General features: G+C 49.1%; 1 protein-coding gene across 2 annotated transcripts in view; it reads right to left on the reverse strand.

Moving 5' to 3' along the window:
• Window positions 1-908: 908 nt before the first annotated feature.
• Window positions 909-15,949, reverse strand: part of MAP6 (microtubule associated protein 6) — a 35,665-nt gene continuing 20,624 nt past the window's right edge. The window contains exons 2-4 of one of the 2 annotated variants that reach the window (XM_084512299.1): window positions 15,192-15,405; window positions 13,838-14,034; window positions 909-1,159 (exon numbers count right to left, since the gene is read on the reverse strand). In XM_084512299.1, coding sequence (XP_084368425.1) covers window positions 1,090-1,159; window positions 13,838-14,034; window positions 15,192-15,405 — 481 coding nt within the window. In that variant the 3' untranslated portion in view covers window positions 909-1,089. Of the gene's footprint in view, window positions 1,160-6,829; window positions 9,789-13,837; window positions 14,035-15,191; window positions 15,406-15,949 lie in introns of those variants that run through there. The other variant, XM_084512300.1, reaches the window with a different exon arrangement.

Consider the following 15,949-nt stretch of genomic DNA (forward strand, 5'->3'; position numbering starts at 1 on the left):
AATTTGAAACACTTGGACAACTTTTCCAAGCCCACGGCAGTTTCCTTATGAACTGGACCCCGCAAACCAAACTCTGGTTTTGGAGCTGCCATGCTCCATGAAAGCTGCCCATCTCTCCCCTCCTCTGCTGCCTTGAGTAATCAATTCAGGGAGGGAAAACATCCTTCTGCTTAAAGCTAGTGCTTGGGCAAGGTGAAACAAATCCCTGCTCCAAGTGTCACAACACCTCAGGCTAAACCTAGAGGTAATTATTAAAGTTTGGATGATTCGTACTCTTGGCCATCTGCAGGGCTGTTGGGCTGGACTACATCTCTCATTATGTGCTGCATAAATCATACGGACATAGGCAGCCTCACCCAGAAAAGAAGGAGCTATAGCACAACACACCTACTAATCCCATGAAACAGGAACATTCATCCTACATTTCTAGTTTGTACTTTACAGTTTTTCAGCAAAAACTCTGATTTCTAATTCCATCAAGGTGTCTTGTACAGGATCTGCCATAAATGACAAATTGAACAAATTGGATGTTAAAAGCCTCAGAAAAAAAAAAAAAAAAAAAGGCCTGAGATGTTCTTGGCTACAATGCAATAGTAGGGAGATCAGATGCTCTTCCAGATGCTACACAAGACATTTTTGACCTGGTAGCATCCAAATGTGGGTTCCTGACTGTGGCTGAGAATTTACAGTGCATTAAAAAGCTTCCAAGGATTTTGAAAAGACCTGCTGAGCCTGCCAACTAGGCTTCCAGGATAATCTCTGAAACCCGGTATGGTTCTTCCATCCATGAATCTGAATTCCCTGTTGCCTGTGTAAAGGAGAGAGACCGATGAAACCAGCGCCATTCCACAGCACTGAATAAAGGGAGAACGGGACCCATTTTCTTTTTCCGACTTTACTGAAAATAAATCAAGGCACAGTCATGCTAACTGCATTATACAGATCCTGGTAACTTCTCAGTACTTGGGAGACAAGAGAAATTATCATTCAACTCTGATCATCAGCTTTATTATATGCCAGCCAGACGATACACATTTCATGCAGACTATACGTTTGCTCCAACCGTTGCTCGGAAGAAAGTGCTCAGCTTCATGTGCATTGGTCCTGCACTAAGGTACTTGGTTCTTGGTCTGTAGCACCAGGATTTTTTTCAGGGGTCCTGCAAGCAGAGAAAGAGCATCATTGCAATGCTGGCAGAGCAACAGGGTGGTGCACCACGACGAAATGTCCTCCCCGAGCTGGAATTGGCTCTGCAGAGCACTCCCCATGCAGCCCGCACGTGTTTGGTATGTTCTGGGGATGGTTGGTGAGCCTGGTCCTGGTCCCTGCAAGGAGCTGCTCCAAAACCCATGGATGCCCATAAAATCAGTAGGGCTGGAGCCCTTGACTTAGCTGGGACCAGAACCATGGGTCAGCTATGAAAAATGCTTGCCAATTGATTATAACCTGCATCGAAAGAGCACCTCGCTGTAAAATTGTCTTACAAAGAAGCAGTTTGTTTCCCTCAAGGCAGGTGGGGAAAGCCCTATAGCACAGGGGAGCTCTTGAGCTGCTGAGAAAGTGCCCAGTGCCCATTAAAAAAAAATAAAAATAAAATAAAAAATAAAAAAAAAAGGAAAGAAAGCCCAGCTAACATGTGCTAAACCCCATCCAAGAGCACCTCCGTGACCCCTGGAGACACCAGGAGGTGCTGGTGACACCGAGGTGTAGGATCTATTGTAGGATCTGTTATAGGATCCCTGGGGCCAGCCCTGTCCCTGGGGTAAAACAGCAGAGAAGCATCAACGTGAGCACCAGGTTTGCATTATGCAGCACATGCCGTGAGGAAACTACAGCTCCTGTAGGGTAGGTTTGGGGTGGTCTTGGATGGAGCAGGTGGGAACAAGGCTCTGGAGGTAGGGTAGATGCTGTGGGGACAGTCTCTGGATGGATGTTGGAGGGAAGGATAGGGCTTGTTGGAGGAAGAGAGTGGAGGGGGTGCAAGGGGAAGGAAAGTGTAGGAAATGGGGGAATTCATCTTCATTAGGAAGGAGAAGAAGGATCTCCAGGGCTGAGGCGAGACGTGTGATGGATGGAGAGGGATCTGTGAGGCTGCAGAAAGAAAATGGAGAAGCAGGAGAAACGTGTTCAGCTTTAAAATGGATCTTTGTGTGGTGGTCGTGTTAAGGAGACCCCCCGTGTCCCCTCCAGCCTGCCCTTGGCTTTGTGTAGGGAAAAACCCCAGCCTGGATCTTCGTGAGAGGAAGGCGAGGCTGGCACCGGGGCCAGGAGAAGAGCCGGTATAACCATCTCCTTGGTCAATGACAGGAGAAGAAAACAAGACACTTGAGACAAACCTGCCCTGTGCAAGAGGTTAGTGGGGCAACACCATGCTTAGAGCCACGGGAGGACAGCTCTTGCTTAAATACTCACCCTTGTCCTGCCCTTCGTGCTTACATTTATTACCAGAAGCTGTTGGCAGAGGCTGGCAAAGCCTTTCCCCAGTGTCCCCAGTGCTCACTGTTTGGGGCTGCTTGTGCAGGAGTCCGCCCAACCTACTGGTTGCCTAACTGGGAATGGGGTGAGCCCAGCACCCTAAATAAAAGGATGAGGGGTAATTCAGGGCAGCTCTTTGGGAAGCTGTCCATGTCAGGTCCAACCAGCCCCGTGATGCCAATGCATGGACATCTGCTGGGGCAGGACCTGTTTGCTGGTCTCTGGAGAAGGCTGGAGAGGTCAGCACGTCCTTGCCAGCAGGCAGCAGGTCCGAGGACACCTACACACCACTGGGAAGGTGGAAAGCTGCCCACAGGTACTCCAGGAGCCAAGGAAGTGACCAGGTATCTGTTCCTGATCTGCTATGGGGCGATGCAGCACCTATAGAGCCTGAGCTCAGGTCTTCTCTGCTGTGTGGTGCTCCAGGTTGCAGCAGGGCAATGCCAAGCTAATCCCAGCTCTTCCCTGGGTTTGGAGTCCAACTCTGCTGGAGTTTTCAGGGGAACTCACCCTTTCCAGCAGCCTCACTGCGGTGCCTCTGTTGAGGCATCCTGGAAGGCTGGTGCATAGCGTGCATGTCTGCAGGGTGGCTACTGCTTTGTTTTAATTTCTTGGCCCTTTCCTCATGAGTGTGTGCTTCCTTCAGCCATGTAGATGTGATTCTGTGATTCTTTAGCACAGGCTGGCTCGGAGCCAGCCTCCTGCAGGAGGAAAAGGCTGCGTCCCATCCCCATCCCCTGGCTTCCTCTTTGTTTGCATCGAATTCATATAATCGTGCAATTGTCCTTCCCAGTAAAGCTCATTCAGAACCTGTTTTAAGCTGGGAGGAGTATAGAGGGGGAGGTAACTGCATTATTTTCCCCAGGCGTTGGCACCCAGGGACAATGCAGCATTGCACAGCCTCTCACAAGCCCCAGCTGCTCTCTGTGGGGCTGCACAATGGGGTCCAGCCCTGGGTACCAGCCTTGGGAAGAGCGTGCTGGGAGGGTGAAAATCAGAGGGTAGGAAAAAAAGCCAGATCCTGAACCATAACAAGTCCTAACACACAGGCAGAAACATTTAGAAATGGTCTTTGTCTCAGCCAAATAGGCTGGAGATCTTTGCACGCATGAGGGCTGTCGGCAGCCAGCCATTGCCTGGCGCAACCCATTTGTGTCGGAGAGGTTAATTACGTGGTGTGACAAGGTGAGAAATGGAGAACGGATGGATTGGAGGTGACAGATCATTACTCAGGTTACGGCCAAGAGACAGAAATGCAGAAAATTCAGCAGGGGTTCATTTCCCAGAGGCAGCACCTGGTGTCTGGAAAGAGCCAGTGGATGACCACCGCAGACAAATATTGCATGGTCTCCTCTTCTCTGGCCCTGGTGTAAAAGCAGGGAGCACACCAGGACCTCCAGATACTTCTGATGGGCAACATCCCGTGCAAGGACTGTGCTCTTGTGCCTTGGGGTCCAGACTTGCTTCCATCGATGATGGGTCCTGGTAGAGACCTCCCATTTTTCACAGATGTGGGGGACCTGCCCATGGCTCACCCCTGCTTCTCCGAGAGTTTTGGTGGCCTCACTTCAAAAGAGAGCTGGTGATGTTCATCCTCTTCTGCAAAATTATCTTCATCCAAAGCAGTTTAACTATTTGGGAGTCATAAAGCAGAGTCAACTCCAGGCATGTGGAAAATCAGACGATGCTTTCAAGAGCAACTAGAAGTAGAAGGAATCCTCTCGTGGTGGCTCAGGAACAGCAACATAGCTCCAGGCACATGTATCTGTGAAGTCTGACACCAAAGGGATATTTTTTGCAAAGAATCATGAGAAATCTGTCTCTTCTTTCCCAGATAACTCAGGTGAGGAGACGGCTGTCCTCTGGGGAGGAACTAACCTCTTGGTTTTGGGGCTTGCCCAGGAGAGCAGTGACAGGTTCATGTTTCTTGGAAGACATAAACTCATCAATTCCTGGGCACACACTTTAACAATGAGGTTAGAAAACGTGGCCAGTCACTTCTCCTGAATGCTTTATTGTACTTTGTGCACCAAGTTTGCTTTCAGTATAGCAGTGACCGAAATACAAGTCTTCTTTGTCCTGGCAAAAAGCCTTAGTGCTGTACTCAGCATCTGGTCTCCGTCACTTCCCTTGGAAAAAGCAACAGCACCAAGCAGTGGGAGCTAAACCTGCAAGGTACAGCAGGAAAATGAACTGCTTCAGCCTGGGTCTAGATCTAATTTAGACATGCCAGTGTCACTCACGCATCTGGTCTTTAAAAACATCTAATCCTTAACATTGGACAGATGAGATTTTGGCTGCTATTTTACATTCTTCTAGAACTTCTTCACTTTTGGAACCTAGAGTATGAGTTTGGAGGAAGAGGAGGCATAATGAAAGCACAACAGGAGGGAACAGACATGGGAGGTATTGCTCACACCAAGTGATCTCCTTTTCCCACTGCATCTCCCCAGGATCTCCACCGAAATCCCTAGAGCCTGGAGAAGTCAAGCACAACCCAGCTGCAGGTCTTACTTGTCCTTGATGGCATCTCCAGGCTTCTCAAAGAGAGGACTGGTCCTCCACATACATTTTGTCTCTTCTGTGTGCTCTTGCACAGCCAAGGTCAGGCAGAACATCACAGAATGAAGCCCAGGGGACCAAGCACTGCTTGATCCTTCTCCCATCCATGCCCAACCAGCTTCAATTTGGCCTTGACTTAGGTCTTGGCCCATGAAACAAAGACTGATGGCCACACTGTGAGCCTGGCTGTCTGCTCAGCTTGAAGAGTCTCCTTTGCTTTCTGGCAAGGTGACATGCACTGAAACCTCCAGCCAGCATGGACCAAACAGCACTGTCAGGCAATAAATTAGGACAAGGAAGGCTGGCAGTGAGCTAGGAGGGAGCAAGGGGCCACCAGGGACTTTGTCACAGTTGGGTCCCTGCTGTACTCACGGGGAGAAGGGACCATGGGCAGGTTTAGTCCAAGCCTGGAATGGAAGAAGAAGATGTTCAGGACATCTTCTGAACCTCCAGAAGCCTCCTGTGTATCCATCTCTGAAACATGCCCTGCTGCTAAGCCAGCTTCTGCGTCTCTCCCTGAGAGGTGCATCTGCTTGGCTTTCCAGCGATGCACTTCTGCCCACTGCTTTCTGTATTGCGCCGAGAAACGTAATTTCTTCCACGTTGGCTTCTTCTGACATGTAGGAAATATATTTCTTTTAACATCAGCTTCTTCTGCCCTGGGCTACAAGACTTCTCCCTTGTTCTCCTCGGTTGATGTATTTGTTGAACCACCTGTCATCTCAGGACATTTCTGGAGAAAGGCCAAGCTCTTCTCAGATACATCAAAATTGCAAAAGACAGACGGCCACGCCTGAAAACTCCAGGCTCCCACTTAGACAACGCCTGAAAACTCCAGGCTCCCACTTAGACAACAAATCTTGCCCCTGTGGCTGTAAAAAAAAGAAAGAGAGGCACCACGGAACAGAAAGACGAGCAGAGCCATCCCAAAAGCCTACAGACAGAGCTGTGGTAGCAGGACCGACTGCAGGACTGGCCACGAGGACAGACACACCGGGCACTTGCAGACACAGCCACTGAAGCCACACCAAGAAATGAGAGAGAGAAAAGGGCCGTCGGAGGGTGAGGTATTGTTTATTCCAAGCAGTGAATGCTACCACACAGTACAGGCAAAGAAAAAAGCTTACAGTCCAAGAGACGAGACCAGACACCAGACAGTAACTCAGGGAGGGGAAGGGGAAGATCCTTGGTAGAGCTGGGTATTTGGGATGCACTGGAGGTGCTGGAAGTGGGAGAAAGTGAAAGTTTGGGGAAGCAGCTGTGGGACAGAAGCTGGCAGGGAGGATGGAGGGAAAATGGGTTTGAAGGTAAGAAGGAAGATGTTGTGGAGGGTGGACGGGGTCTGGTGGGGTGCTGAGGGCATTGAAACTGCATGGGAAGGAGCTGGGGAAAAACCCTCCAGGATCACCTGCTCCAACCGTTCCCCTACCACCAATGTCACCACCAAGCCCTGTCCCCAAGCACCACGTCCAACCTCTCCTTGAACACCCCCAGGGACGGGGACTCCCCCACCTCCCTGGGCAACCCGTCCCAAGGCCTGACTGCTCTTGCTGAGCAGAAATGTCTCCTCATTGCCAACCTGAGCCTCCCCTGGCACAACTCGAGGCCGTTCCCTCTGCTCCTGGCCCTGGTTCCCTGTGAGCAGAGGTCACCCCCCAGCTCCCCACCCCTTCCTTTCAGGCAGTTGCAGAGAGCAATAAGCTCTGCCCTGAGCCTCCTCTTCCCCACCCCAAACCCCCCCAGGTCCCTCAGCCGCTCCTCACAGGACTTGTGTCCCAGGCCCTTCCCCAGCTTCGGAGCCCTTCTCTGGCCACGCTCCAGGGCCTCGATGTCCTTTCTGGGAGTGAGGGGCCCAAAGCTGAACCCAGCACTTGAGGGGCGGCCTCAGCAGAGCAGAGCCCAGGGGGATGAGCACCTCCCTGGCCCTGCTGGCCCCACTGCTCCTGACACAAGCCAGGATGCTCCTCACAGATATATGGAAAGAATCAGCTCTTTTTTTTTTTCAAGGGCTGGGGATTGCAACATGGCTCTGGCTAGGGTGGGGTGGGAGGTGGGGAGATGACAACAAGGAGAGGTTCAGAAGCTTCCCCCCTTTCCATCTCTCACACCAGTGAATTGCAGACAGCGAAGGAGGGGGTTATGGTTATGATGCCCCAGTGCCCTCACACATCCCTGGGATCTGTCACTACTCCTCATCCATCATTTTCTGGCGACTGATTTCCGTGGAGCAGGCTCCCTGCAGGGAAAGCTGGCGTTTCAGACAGCACAAAGGTGCCTTGCATCCTTTAGCAGGCTTTTCTTTCATCCTTGGGCTCACGTCTCCTCCTCATGACAGTCCTCAGCAGGCAGCTGTTTCCAAGGCGCCCTGAAACAGAAAATAAATCTGGTTACAAGCAATCTCCACAGGTCACAATAAACAGCCAGTCCTGAAGTACTCAGAGCCGTGCCATCCCTCACTGCAGACATCTGAGTTGTGAATAGGCTCAGCTGCGTTACTGGAATCACTCCCAGCCCAGAAACCTTGTGGGGATAAGGGCAAATGGAGGCAGGCTGTGAAATCCCCAACTGGATCAAACTTACCGAGACACTGCTGGAAATGGGGAGAGATGAAGTCGGTGTCTGCACATCATGATATTTTGCAACAGCACATGAGATTCTGTCTGTGGTGCTGAACATGGTCATGTCTTCACACTTCTTCCTGCACAGCTCTTCTTCTTCAGCTCACATTGGCGTTGCTGTTGGGAATTATGGTTATTCCCTGGATGCCAGGAGCTGCCAGCTATGGCAAGGACATCTTCCTAAAGGGTCCCTTTCTCTCCTGCGCTGGCACACCTCAGGACAACAAACCCCAGGTCCAAAGGATCCTGAGAAGCAAGAGGTTGCATTTGTGCAAGGGCTGATATGTCAGCTGATGTAATACCACTGTTCATCCTTGGACCTGGGTTTACCAGTCAGGGGTGTAAGGTAATGGTCAGTGAGGTGTTCAAAGGAAGCTCAGAGATTTGGGAACAGCAAGAATTCAACCTCAATCCCGTGCCCAAGCCACACAAGCTCCCATCTGATGCTGGGAATGGCAGTGTCCCACAAAGGGAGGGATGGAGAGCATCAGGCACCAACCTCTTCATCCCCAACCTCTTCATCCTCCCCTGCACAAGTTTTCCAGGTGTGTGAGCACACGATGCATCTGAAATCACCGGATTACACCCAGCCAGCACAGCTATGCTAAATGTCCTTCTAAGACAAAGCATTTAATTTTTAATAACTCAGCTCCAACACTTTGTGGAGACATCGCTCTCACAACGGCCCTTGGGAATGGGTGGGCAGTGCCTGTTACTAATGACCTGGCAAAGATTAATGAGTTAGTCAGTAACAGTGGATTCAGACAGTGATGGCTGAAGAAAAGGGAGCCCAGGTCCCAAATGCTTGGTCTCAGCCCAGTTGGCCCTGCTGTCTCCTAGAAAAGCATCTAGGAGGTACTTTCTCCTAGAAAACCATCAAAGCCCCTCCAAGTGTGCAGGCTTTGCAATGTTGAGCAAGTTCAGAGAGCAATAGGGCAGCAAGGGGATTTTTTTCCAGCACTGTGTGTGGTTGCCTGGGTGGGACCAGACCACACATCCATGCTGCAGCAGGGGAAGGACACTCTGAGACATTTTGAGAGCCAACATGGACTGTCACAGATAAGCCCCATCAATGACCAGCCTCTTAAGAGTGAACATTTTCTCCAGGATGAGCTGTGGAGGGGTGAAATGATAAATTCCAGGAGCTACAGCCCAGCCGAAACACTTCAGAACTCCTGTAGTTATGTGTGATGGATGAATGGATGAGGCTGGTGGGGAAGGGAGAGGGAAGGCAGAGTGATATGGCAGGACATCAGAAAGCAGCGTTGCTGTTAGCATGTAGTCACAGATGGAATAAGTTCAGAAAGTGAGCTGTAAACGAGGCAGGGATGAAAAATACCACCCAGCAACGGCAATGCAGAAAAGGGTCAGTGCTCCATGGAGGGCAGCAGCACAATGCTGGAGGAGGGATTTCAGGATACAGCCCCAAAGCGGGCAATTTTTCCCAGGTAGGTGGGGATGTTATTGGAATATCCATTAAAAGAGAAAACATGGTTAAAAATAAAAAATTGCAGGTAGGAGCTTACAGGCCAGGTAAAAGAAAAAAAAAAAAAAAGAGATGAAACTAAGAGTAGGGTTCACCGTTTTGAAACCGAGCTGTGCCCTCAGCCCTGCTTTGTTCTGAACCACTATTTTCCCAGACAGCCAGCACTCCCACCGATACACGAGTCAGTGCTTTGCACTTCCACAGCGCCAAGTGCCTGTTCAAAGCTGGCCAGGCTTGCTGCGCATTGGAAGTGCTCAACCCAAGCATCTGCCACCTCCTTTTGGCACGGATTTATAGCCCTCGGACCCCTCGTGGGTCCTTCAGGAGATTCGGGGCACAAGCAAGAGCTGTAGGCAGTTGGGAAAGGGCGTGTAAATAAATCACTTGGGGTCACAGCATCTCCCCTCCCTCCAGCTCCCGGAGGAGCCCGGTGTCTGCTCCCTGCTCCGCTGCAGCGTGCACGCGAGCGAGGTGCAGCAGCAGCCGGCGTGCCGGGCACTCACCGCAGGGAAGCTCTGCTCAACACGTGGTATGCGTATATAAAATAAAAGCCAACTACCTGCTCCGTCCACATGACTTCACTGTCCATCTTCACCTTTTGCAAACGCTTAGCTCTTGCGTCAGGCTAGTCTGAGGGCAGCAGGCACCTAAAGGGAGTCAGACTGCAACAGCTCAGTTGTGTCCCTACGGCAGGCATAGAGGGCGGGCATCCAAACCTGATTACGGTTGGGAGTGTATTTCACTTAGCTGTGCTTCTTATCGAGAAAACAAGATCAAGGAGGTGGTATTTGTCTTTAGCATTTATTTATCATTGGAAAAAAAAAAAAAAAGAAAAAGAAAAAGAAAAAACCCTTTGAGCAAGCAAAGATCACAAGCACGTCACAATCAATTGGCTATACATTAATTTGTGTGTGTGTGTCTGTGTGTCTGTGTGTGTGTCTGTGTCATTCTCATACGAACAGCAAGAATGAAAAAGCACCACGAGGAGGTGTGCTTAACACATTACAAGAGACAATTTGTGATATGCAACCAAACCCAGGCCACAAAATATTAATTAGACACTTCCTATCTGCCTCCAAGAGGCAAGAGTTTGTGGAATTCATGGGAGCCGTGTTTTTACACCAGACGCGTTGCAAATGAAGAAGCAGGTGATCGGTGTGCAAAGCAGTCAGAAAACAGGAGCTCGGGAAGCAATTAGCACCATTTTGCAGAAAGGAGAAACAGTACAATACAGTGAAAATGAGAAAGCAAGCAACTGACAGCATAGGAACTTTCACAGGGCAGAAAGCAAAACATTACTTTTTTCTTTTTTTTTTTCTTTTTACAAGGAAAGCAAAAACATAGTACATGTTAGCGGTGAAACAGAGTCAGCATTGTGGTAGCTGGAAACACAGAACAGCAGAGCACTCTTTCCCAGTGGGATCGACAAGCTCAGAGTCCAAAGTGAACTTGAAACGGCAGAGATTTTGTCTCCTTTCTGATAAACCTGAGTGGGCCGGATGGGCGGAAAGTCTGTGGGAGGTTGAGCAATGCAGGATTTCACCCTGAGTCCTGACTCTACTGCGGTTCCCGGCACTAAATGTGATGCTAAACCACGTGCTCGAATGTATGCTGAGGACCTGCTGCAATGGAGCAAAGGAAGGATTCACACCCCTACTCGGTGGCTCTCTAAGGTTGAGGCCCTGATGGTTTCCCAGGCTCTTTCTGCAAAAATTGAAACCTTCCAAGGATCCTTCATCCCTCCCAAAGAGAGGCGTCCAAACCAGGCAGATAAATGGCCCTTGGAAGGTGACTCCACTAAAGAAGGCGCTTTGACCACCAGCAAGCCCTTCATGTCTAGCTTTGCAGTCAGAAACCTCTAAAATCTTTGTGTATTAAGGAAATATAAGGCCACATTCTGACCACTCACTGTTCTTATTTAATTTATACACCATGATGGGTGCTCTTCATGGAGAAGAAGCAACCCTGAGGACCGGGATGTTGAGTGGCTGTGGATACGCTTGGGTTAGGTGGTCGGAGCATGGCTCTTACTGACATCCCTTGGCCAAAATTTGGTTCCCATTGAATTCAAGGACTAAATTACCACCGAATTCAAGGTGAAATGGTGGCAACTGCGCTGTCACTTGGAATGTGAAACTTAGGGCAAAAAATAACTGGGAGCGTGGCTTTGCATGGTCTTTCTATGTATGCAGTGAGCTCAGCGTGCTGGGCTGTTGTCAACTGTCTACGTGCCTTCCTGACATTTTCTGCCTGCTGCCACACGTCATCTTCACGGCTGTTGCTATATCCTGAGATAAGAAGGGACGTTATTGAAGAGTGTGAAGATGGATGAAGCACCTAAATGCCAAGAAACCACAGAGAGTCTCGGAAGCTGGGGCTCCTCTGGCCAGCTGCCCCCTGTGCGATGGGGTGGGAAGAGCTGGGAGCTGCGTTCCCCTCCGCGAGTTCAGCGCAAGCCTTTCGCCGAGCTGCTCTGGAGACAGAGCTGAGCTTTGCACTCGAGCAGTGCTGCAGGGGCTTCTGAGCACTCAGAAAAAGCAATGGTCACTATGGACAGGTCAGCGTCTCCATGGAGCATGCACATCGAAAATGCGTTACATTCGCAAAGATTTCCACAGTTTTACTTCCTGGAGGATTTCCCTGGTTTCCTCCTAAACATTGGAGGTTTAAATATATATATTTCTATATATGAATATATATTTTCCACATACACAACCTGACTAGCTCATAGCACACAGTTCTAACACAGCTAAGCTTGGAAATACACCACTGAATTCAGAACACTACACTTACTTATACTCAAAGCTTTAGGCTGTTAGCGCAAGGCAAACAGGACACATCACACAATACACTGAACTTGGCATTTATTCATCACTAAGGCCAGCAAATGTCACTATCTGTATACCACAGAGCTTCCCTCCTCTTTGGAAACTGTCTCTCAGCCTTGTAGCCCACCACTCACGCCTGTTTCCAAGAGATCCCATCCTAACGGGGTGAGCTTCCAAAAACGGGACTCTGCACCTTCCCAGCCCATCCCTTTTCCTATTAGGTAGTTTCACTTCTCTCAAATATCCCAACAGCGAGACTTTCCTCACTCAAACATCTTCACAGCAACACAGTTGAAACCCTTCTCTTACACCGCCTCCCTGCCCTACTTCTCTCTCTTCGTTCTTCCCAATTGTCTGCTCTCTCGAAGTTTCAAGCTGGACTGTGTGTTAGGATGGAAATATTGAGCTGCAAAAACAAAGAAGGACCCTGCATCTTCACTTCCATCTATTCTGCACAACTGTGACAGCAGAGTTTAACAGCTCTGTTTGGTCAGATCAGGGTTAATCCTGATGTATTTAGGACCCAACCCAGGAATTAGGCACGTAAATTTGGGTTGGGGCCATACCTCTCCTAGCTCCCTCTGACTCAATGACCTTAATTTTGGGGTATTTAGTGCCAGTCTGGCCCTCCAGCTTGTGGAAATCCACCCAGTCCCATCAACGTGAAGTTGCTGGGCTAGTCCATACTTGCTGACAAATGGTCCCCCTCTTCTTGCAGCTTCCAAATAGGTCTTGCTGGGCACAGTAAGATTAAAAACCCGAGATCTTGCTTGAAGGGAGTCTGGGGATCCCAGCAACTGGGTTATGGCCCTCTTAGGATGCTTACAAGCCAATGTGAGCTCCAACAACTAGTAGAGTCAAAACAACAGAGGCTAACAGCCTCCAACCTTGACAAAAACAACCTTGGTGACTCATTTCTTTCTACTCCTTGGAAGGCCACACCTGCAAACTAAACCTTTTTCTGGAATTTAGCGCTGTCTACTGGCACCCCAGAAGTGAAGAAAACGGACCAAGATACAAAACAAACCAGGAACAACTAAAAAGATGCATATCCTAGGGGAAACAACGGGGAAGAACAACCTGCTGATAACCTAGTCTGGCCTGCCACACTCTTGGGAAGTCTTCGCTGCTCTCTGCACCTTCTCTCCCTCTTAATTTGAATCAAGGCCTTCAAGTCGTGTTGAGGGGTGAAGCTGCCCCGGTGCAACCACAGCTAGGCTGGGGGAGGATCGGGCCCTTTATTTGCAATGGGATCTCCTTCCCCGTTGCTTTCTGGAGCAAAACTCCCACCGGTTTCACCAGGAGAAATGGCTCTCAGCCACATCACCAATTCTAGCAGATTTATGGCAAATCCACGGCACCACAAATGAACCTCTGATCCTCTCCAAGGGCTTTTGCCTGCTGACACCAGTGGGAGGTGACTGAACAACGACCTACCCCAAAAAGGACCTCGTGGGATGCAAGCACAGCCCCTCGACGGGCACTTCCATGCTGTCAAAGCACTGAAGGACCAAGCCCAAGGAAAGGGACAGGCTGCTGGACGTACTCACAGTTGATCCATACCCTTCATCTCCTACGACCCCGCTTGTGCATTCCCACATCCCTCCTGCGCTCGCCCTCACTCTGTGCAGAGCCGTGTTGTGCAGGCAAAGCAGAACAACCTGACCTCAGAAACAAGGATTCGCTAATCCTCCTCGGAAATAAAACAGAAAAGCTTCTAATACAATCAGAACAAAAAGCAGATTAGAAGCCTCTAATTAATTTTGTGGCCTTTATTTAATCAAAGGAAAGAAAAAAAAGAAAAAAAAAAAAAGAAAGAAAGGAGGAAAAGAAAAAAGAGAAAGAAAGGAAAGTGCAGTGACATTTACTCTTTTGCCTCAGCCAGTTTATTGTTCATCTCTTTACTTTTCTCCTTGTCCTCTGGCTTTGCTGTGTTGGAGGTCTCGGCGCTCTTTTTCTTGGCGGCCCGGCCCGATGCAATCTGCTTGTCTTTGGCCTTTTTCAGGGGTTTATGGCTTGTTGTGGTCTTTTTTGGTTTGGAAGGCTTTACGCTGGGCTTTTCCACCTGCACGGAGGGTGACACGCAAAACAACACAGAGACATAGAGAGAGAGGGAGAGAGACACAAGGACAGGTGGAAAACAAAGTTTAGATGAGAAATATTACGAACATCACTTATCTACTCAGCTATGCCCTGCCACGAAGGAGCTGGGCGCATGCTGAGTTGCAAATGGCCAGCTCCTTTCGTGGTGTTGATGTCCCCAAGTCACAGTGTCCCTGAAGCCAGCAGAACCATGCCCATTGCATCCGAATTGGGGCATAGTAGGGTAAAGAGTGGGGTGAATGCTACCAGACATTTTATCAATTTCTCCATCTGTCTCTGAGTTCAGGAGGGGCTTTGCAAGCCTAGGAGGGATTGTCTCTCTGGATTCAAAGGCAAGAAAAGATGCTCAGAATGAAGAGAGGTACAAATCTTTGCCTTTCTTGCAGGGCATGATTCCTCCATCTCAGTGCAGGGCACTTAGTGGCATCTGAGCAAACCCTACACCGGTGTCTTGCACCCCCCCATTTCTACAGCCCCAAAAGTAAGGAGAACAGCTTCAAAATTAAGGAGGAACAGAAGCCTTCAGCTCCTCCATGCTATTCCTCTGAGACCTCACAAATCTAAGCAGTTACAAGCTCTGAAAATGACAAATGGTCCTAGGTTTAATACTGCATGGACTGACTCCATTTATATGCAAATCCTCAGTTGCTGCTAGAACACAAAGGCTGGATGAGACTTTAGTCCAAGCCCTTCTTGACACATCCTCCATCTAACCAAAGCCAACAGTGCTGGCTGTCAAAACCTGAGGAGCTCTCTGAATTAATTGCAGATCTAGATCTGGATCTTACCAGGTTGTTCCTGTAATGTGGTGTGTCTATAGCTTTAGAGGGGAAAAGAGAAAGCCAACCAGATTAAAGACCTGGGAAATGACAAAGCAAAACTACTTCATTTGGGCCTCACGTCTTTACAGCTTGGCACAGGGAAATTTTGACTCCAAAGTGCATCAACTTCCACTAGACCCTAACTGCGAGGTGGAACCCTATATGCACCCGCTGGTCCGAAATGAAGATGCCACGCAAGGGGAATGAGCACAGGCAGGTTCAGCCCAAGCCTTACTGCGTTGACCATGTCCCACCAGGAGCATTGATAGTCCTGGGACCCTTCTACTGTGTTTCTCACCTTTGGAGGTTCTTTGTAAGGTTCGCTGTAGAGAGTGCGTATCCTTCTGCGCTCCAGGAATTTGTTATCGGCTGGAGCAGGCTTACTGGTTTCCCCCTTGAATTGAGCGCTGTAACTGGTTTCGTGGGTCATTTTCTCCTCCGGCGGCTTGTACTGGGCCTTAGCTTTTATAGCTTTCACAGGCTTGACGTCTATCCATGGTCTGAACTCATTTCTGAAGATGAAAAAAAGAAAAAGGTTCAGGAATTAAAACAAGTAAAATAGTGGTGACGTGAGAACAACCTCCCCACTGCTCTAACTGGGAGGGCTTCTGCCCTCATCCAGTCAGGTTTACAAAAAAAAAAAAAAGGATCTCACAGCTCATTTTCAACCTCATCCTATACACATCAATACATCAGGAAAACTTCAAATTAAATTTGATCTATCTGATCTGTTAAAGTCAGCCAGTCGCAGGCACTGGACAACCCATAGCTACTTCCGTGGATGAAACCATTGATGATTTTCTGGCATCACCTCTGCCCTGAAGCTACCTGTAAACAGTTCCTTATTCTTGTCATTAGTGTGGAAGTAAATACTGAGAAAACAACCTCAAAATTCATGTTCTGCTGCATGTTGGTAACTCAACCCTGGACACACTTCTCACCAAGCTTCCCCCTAGGCAAGGTACAAGTGTAGGGAGACAAAACTTCCTACAGCCACCCCTCATGAGTGTAAGTAATGAATTACATCACATCTACACCATTTCATCTACATTTCAC

The sequence above is a fragment of the Aythya ferina genome (assembly GCF_964211825.1).
Source record: "Aythya ferina genome assembly, chromosome: 1".
In the NCBI taxonomy this organism is placed as follows: domain Eukaryota; kingdom Metazoa; phylum Chordata; class Aves; order Anseriformes; family Anatidae; genus Aythya; species Aythya ferina.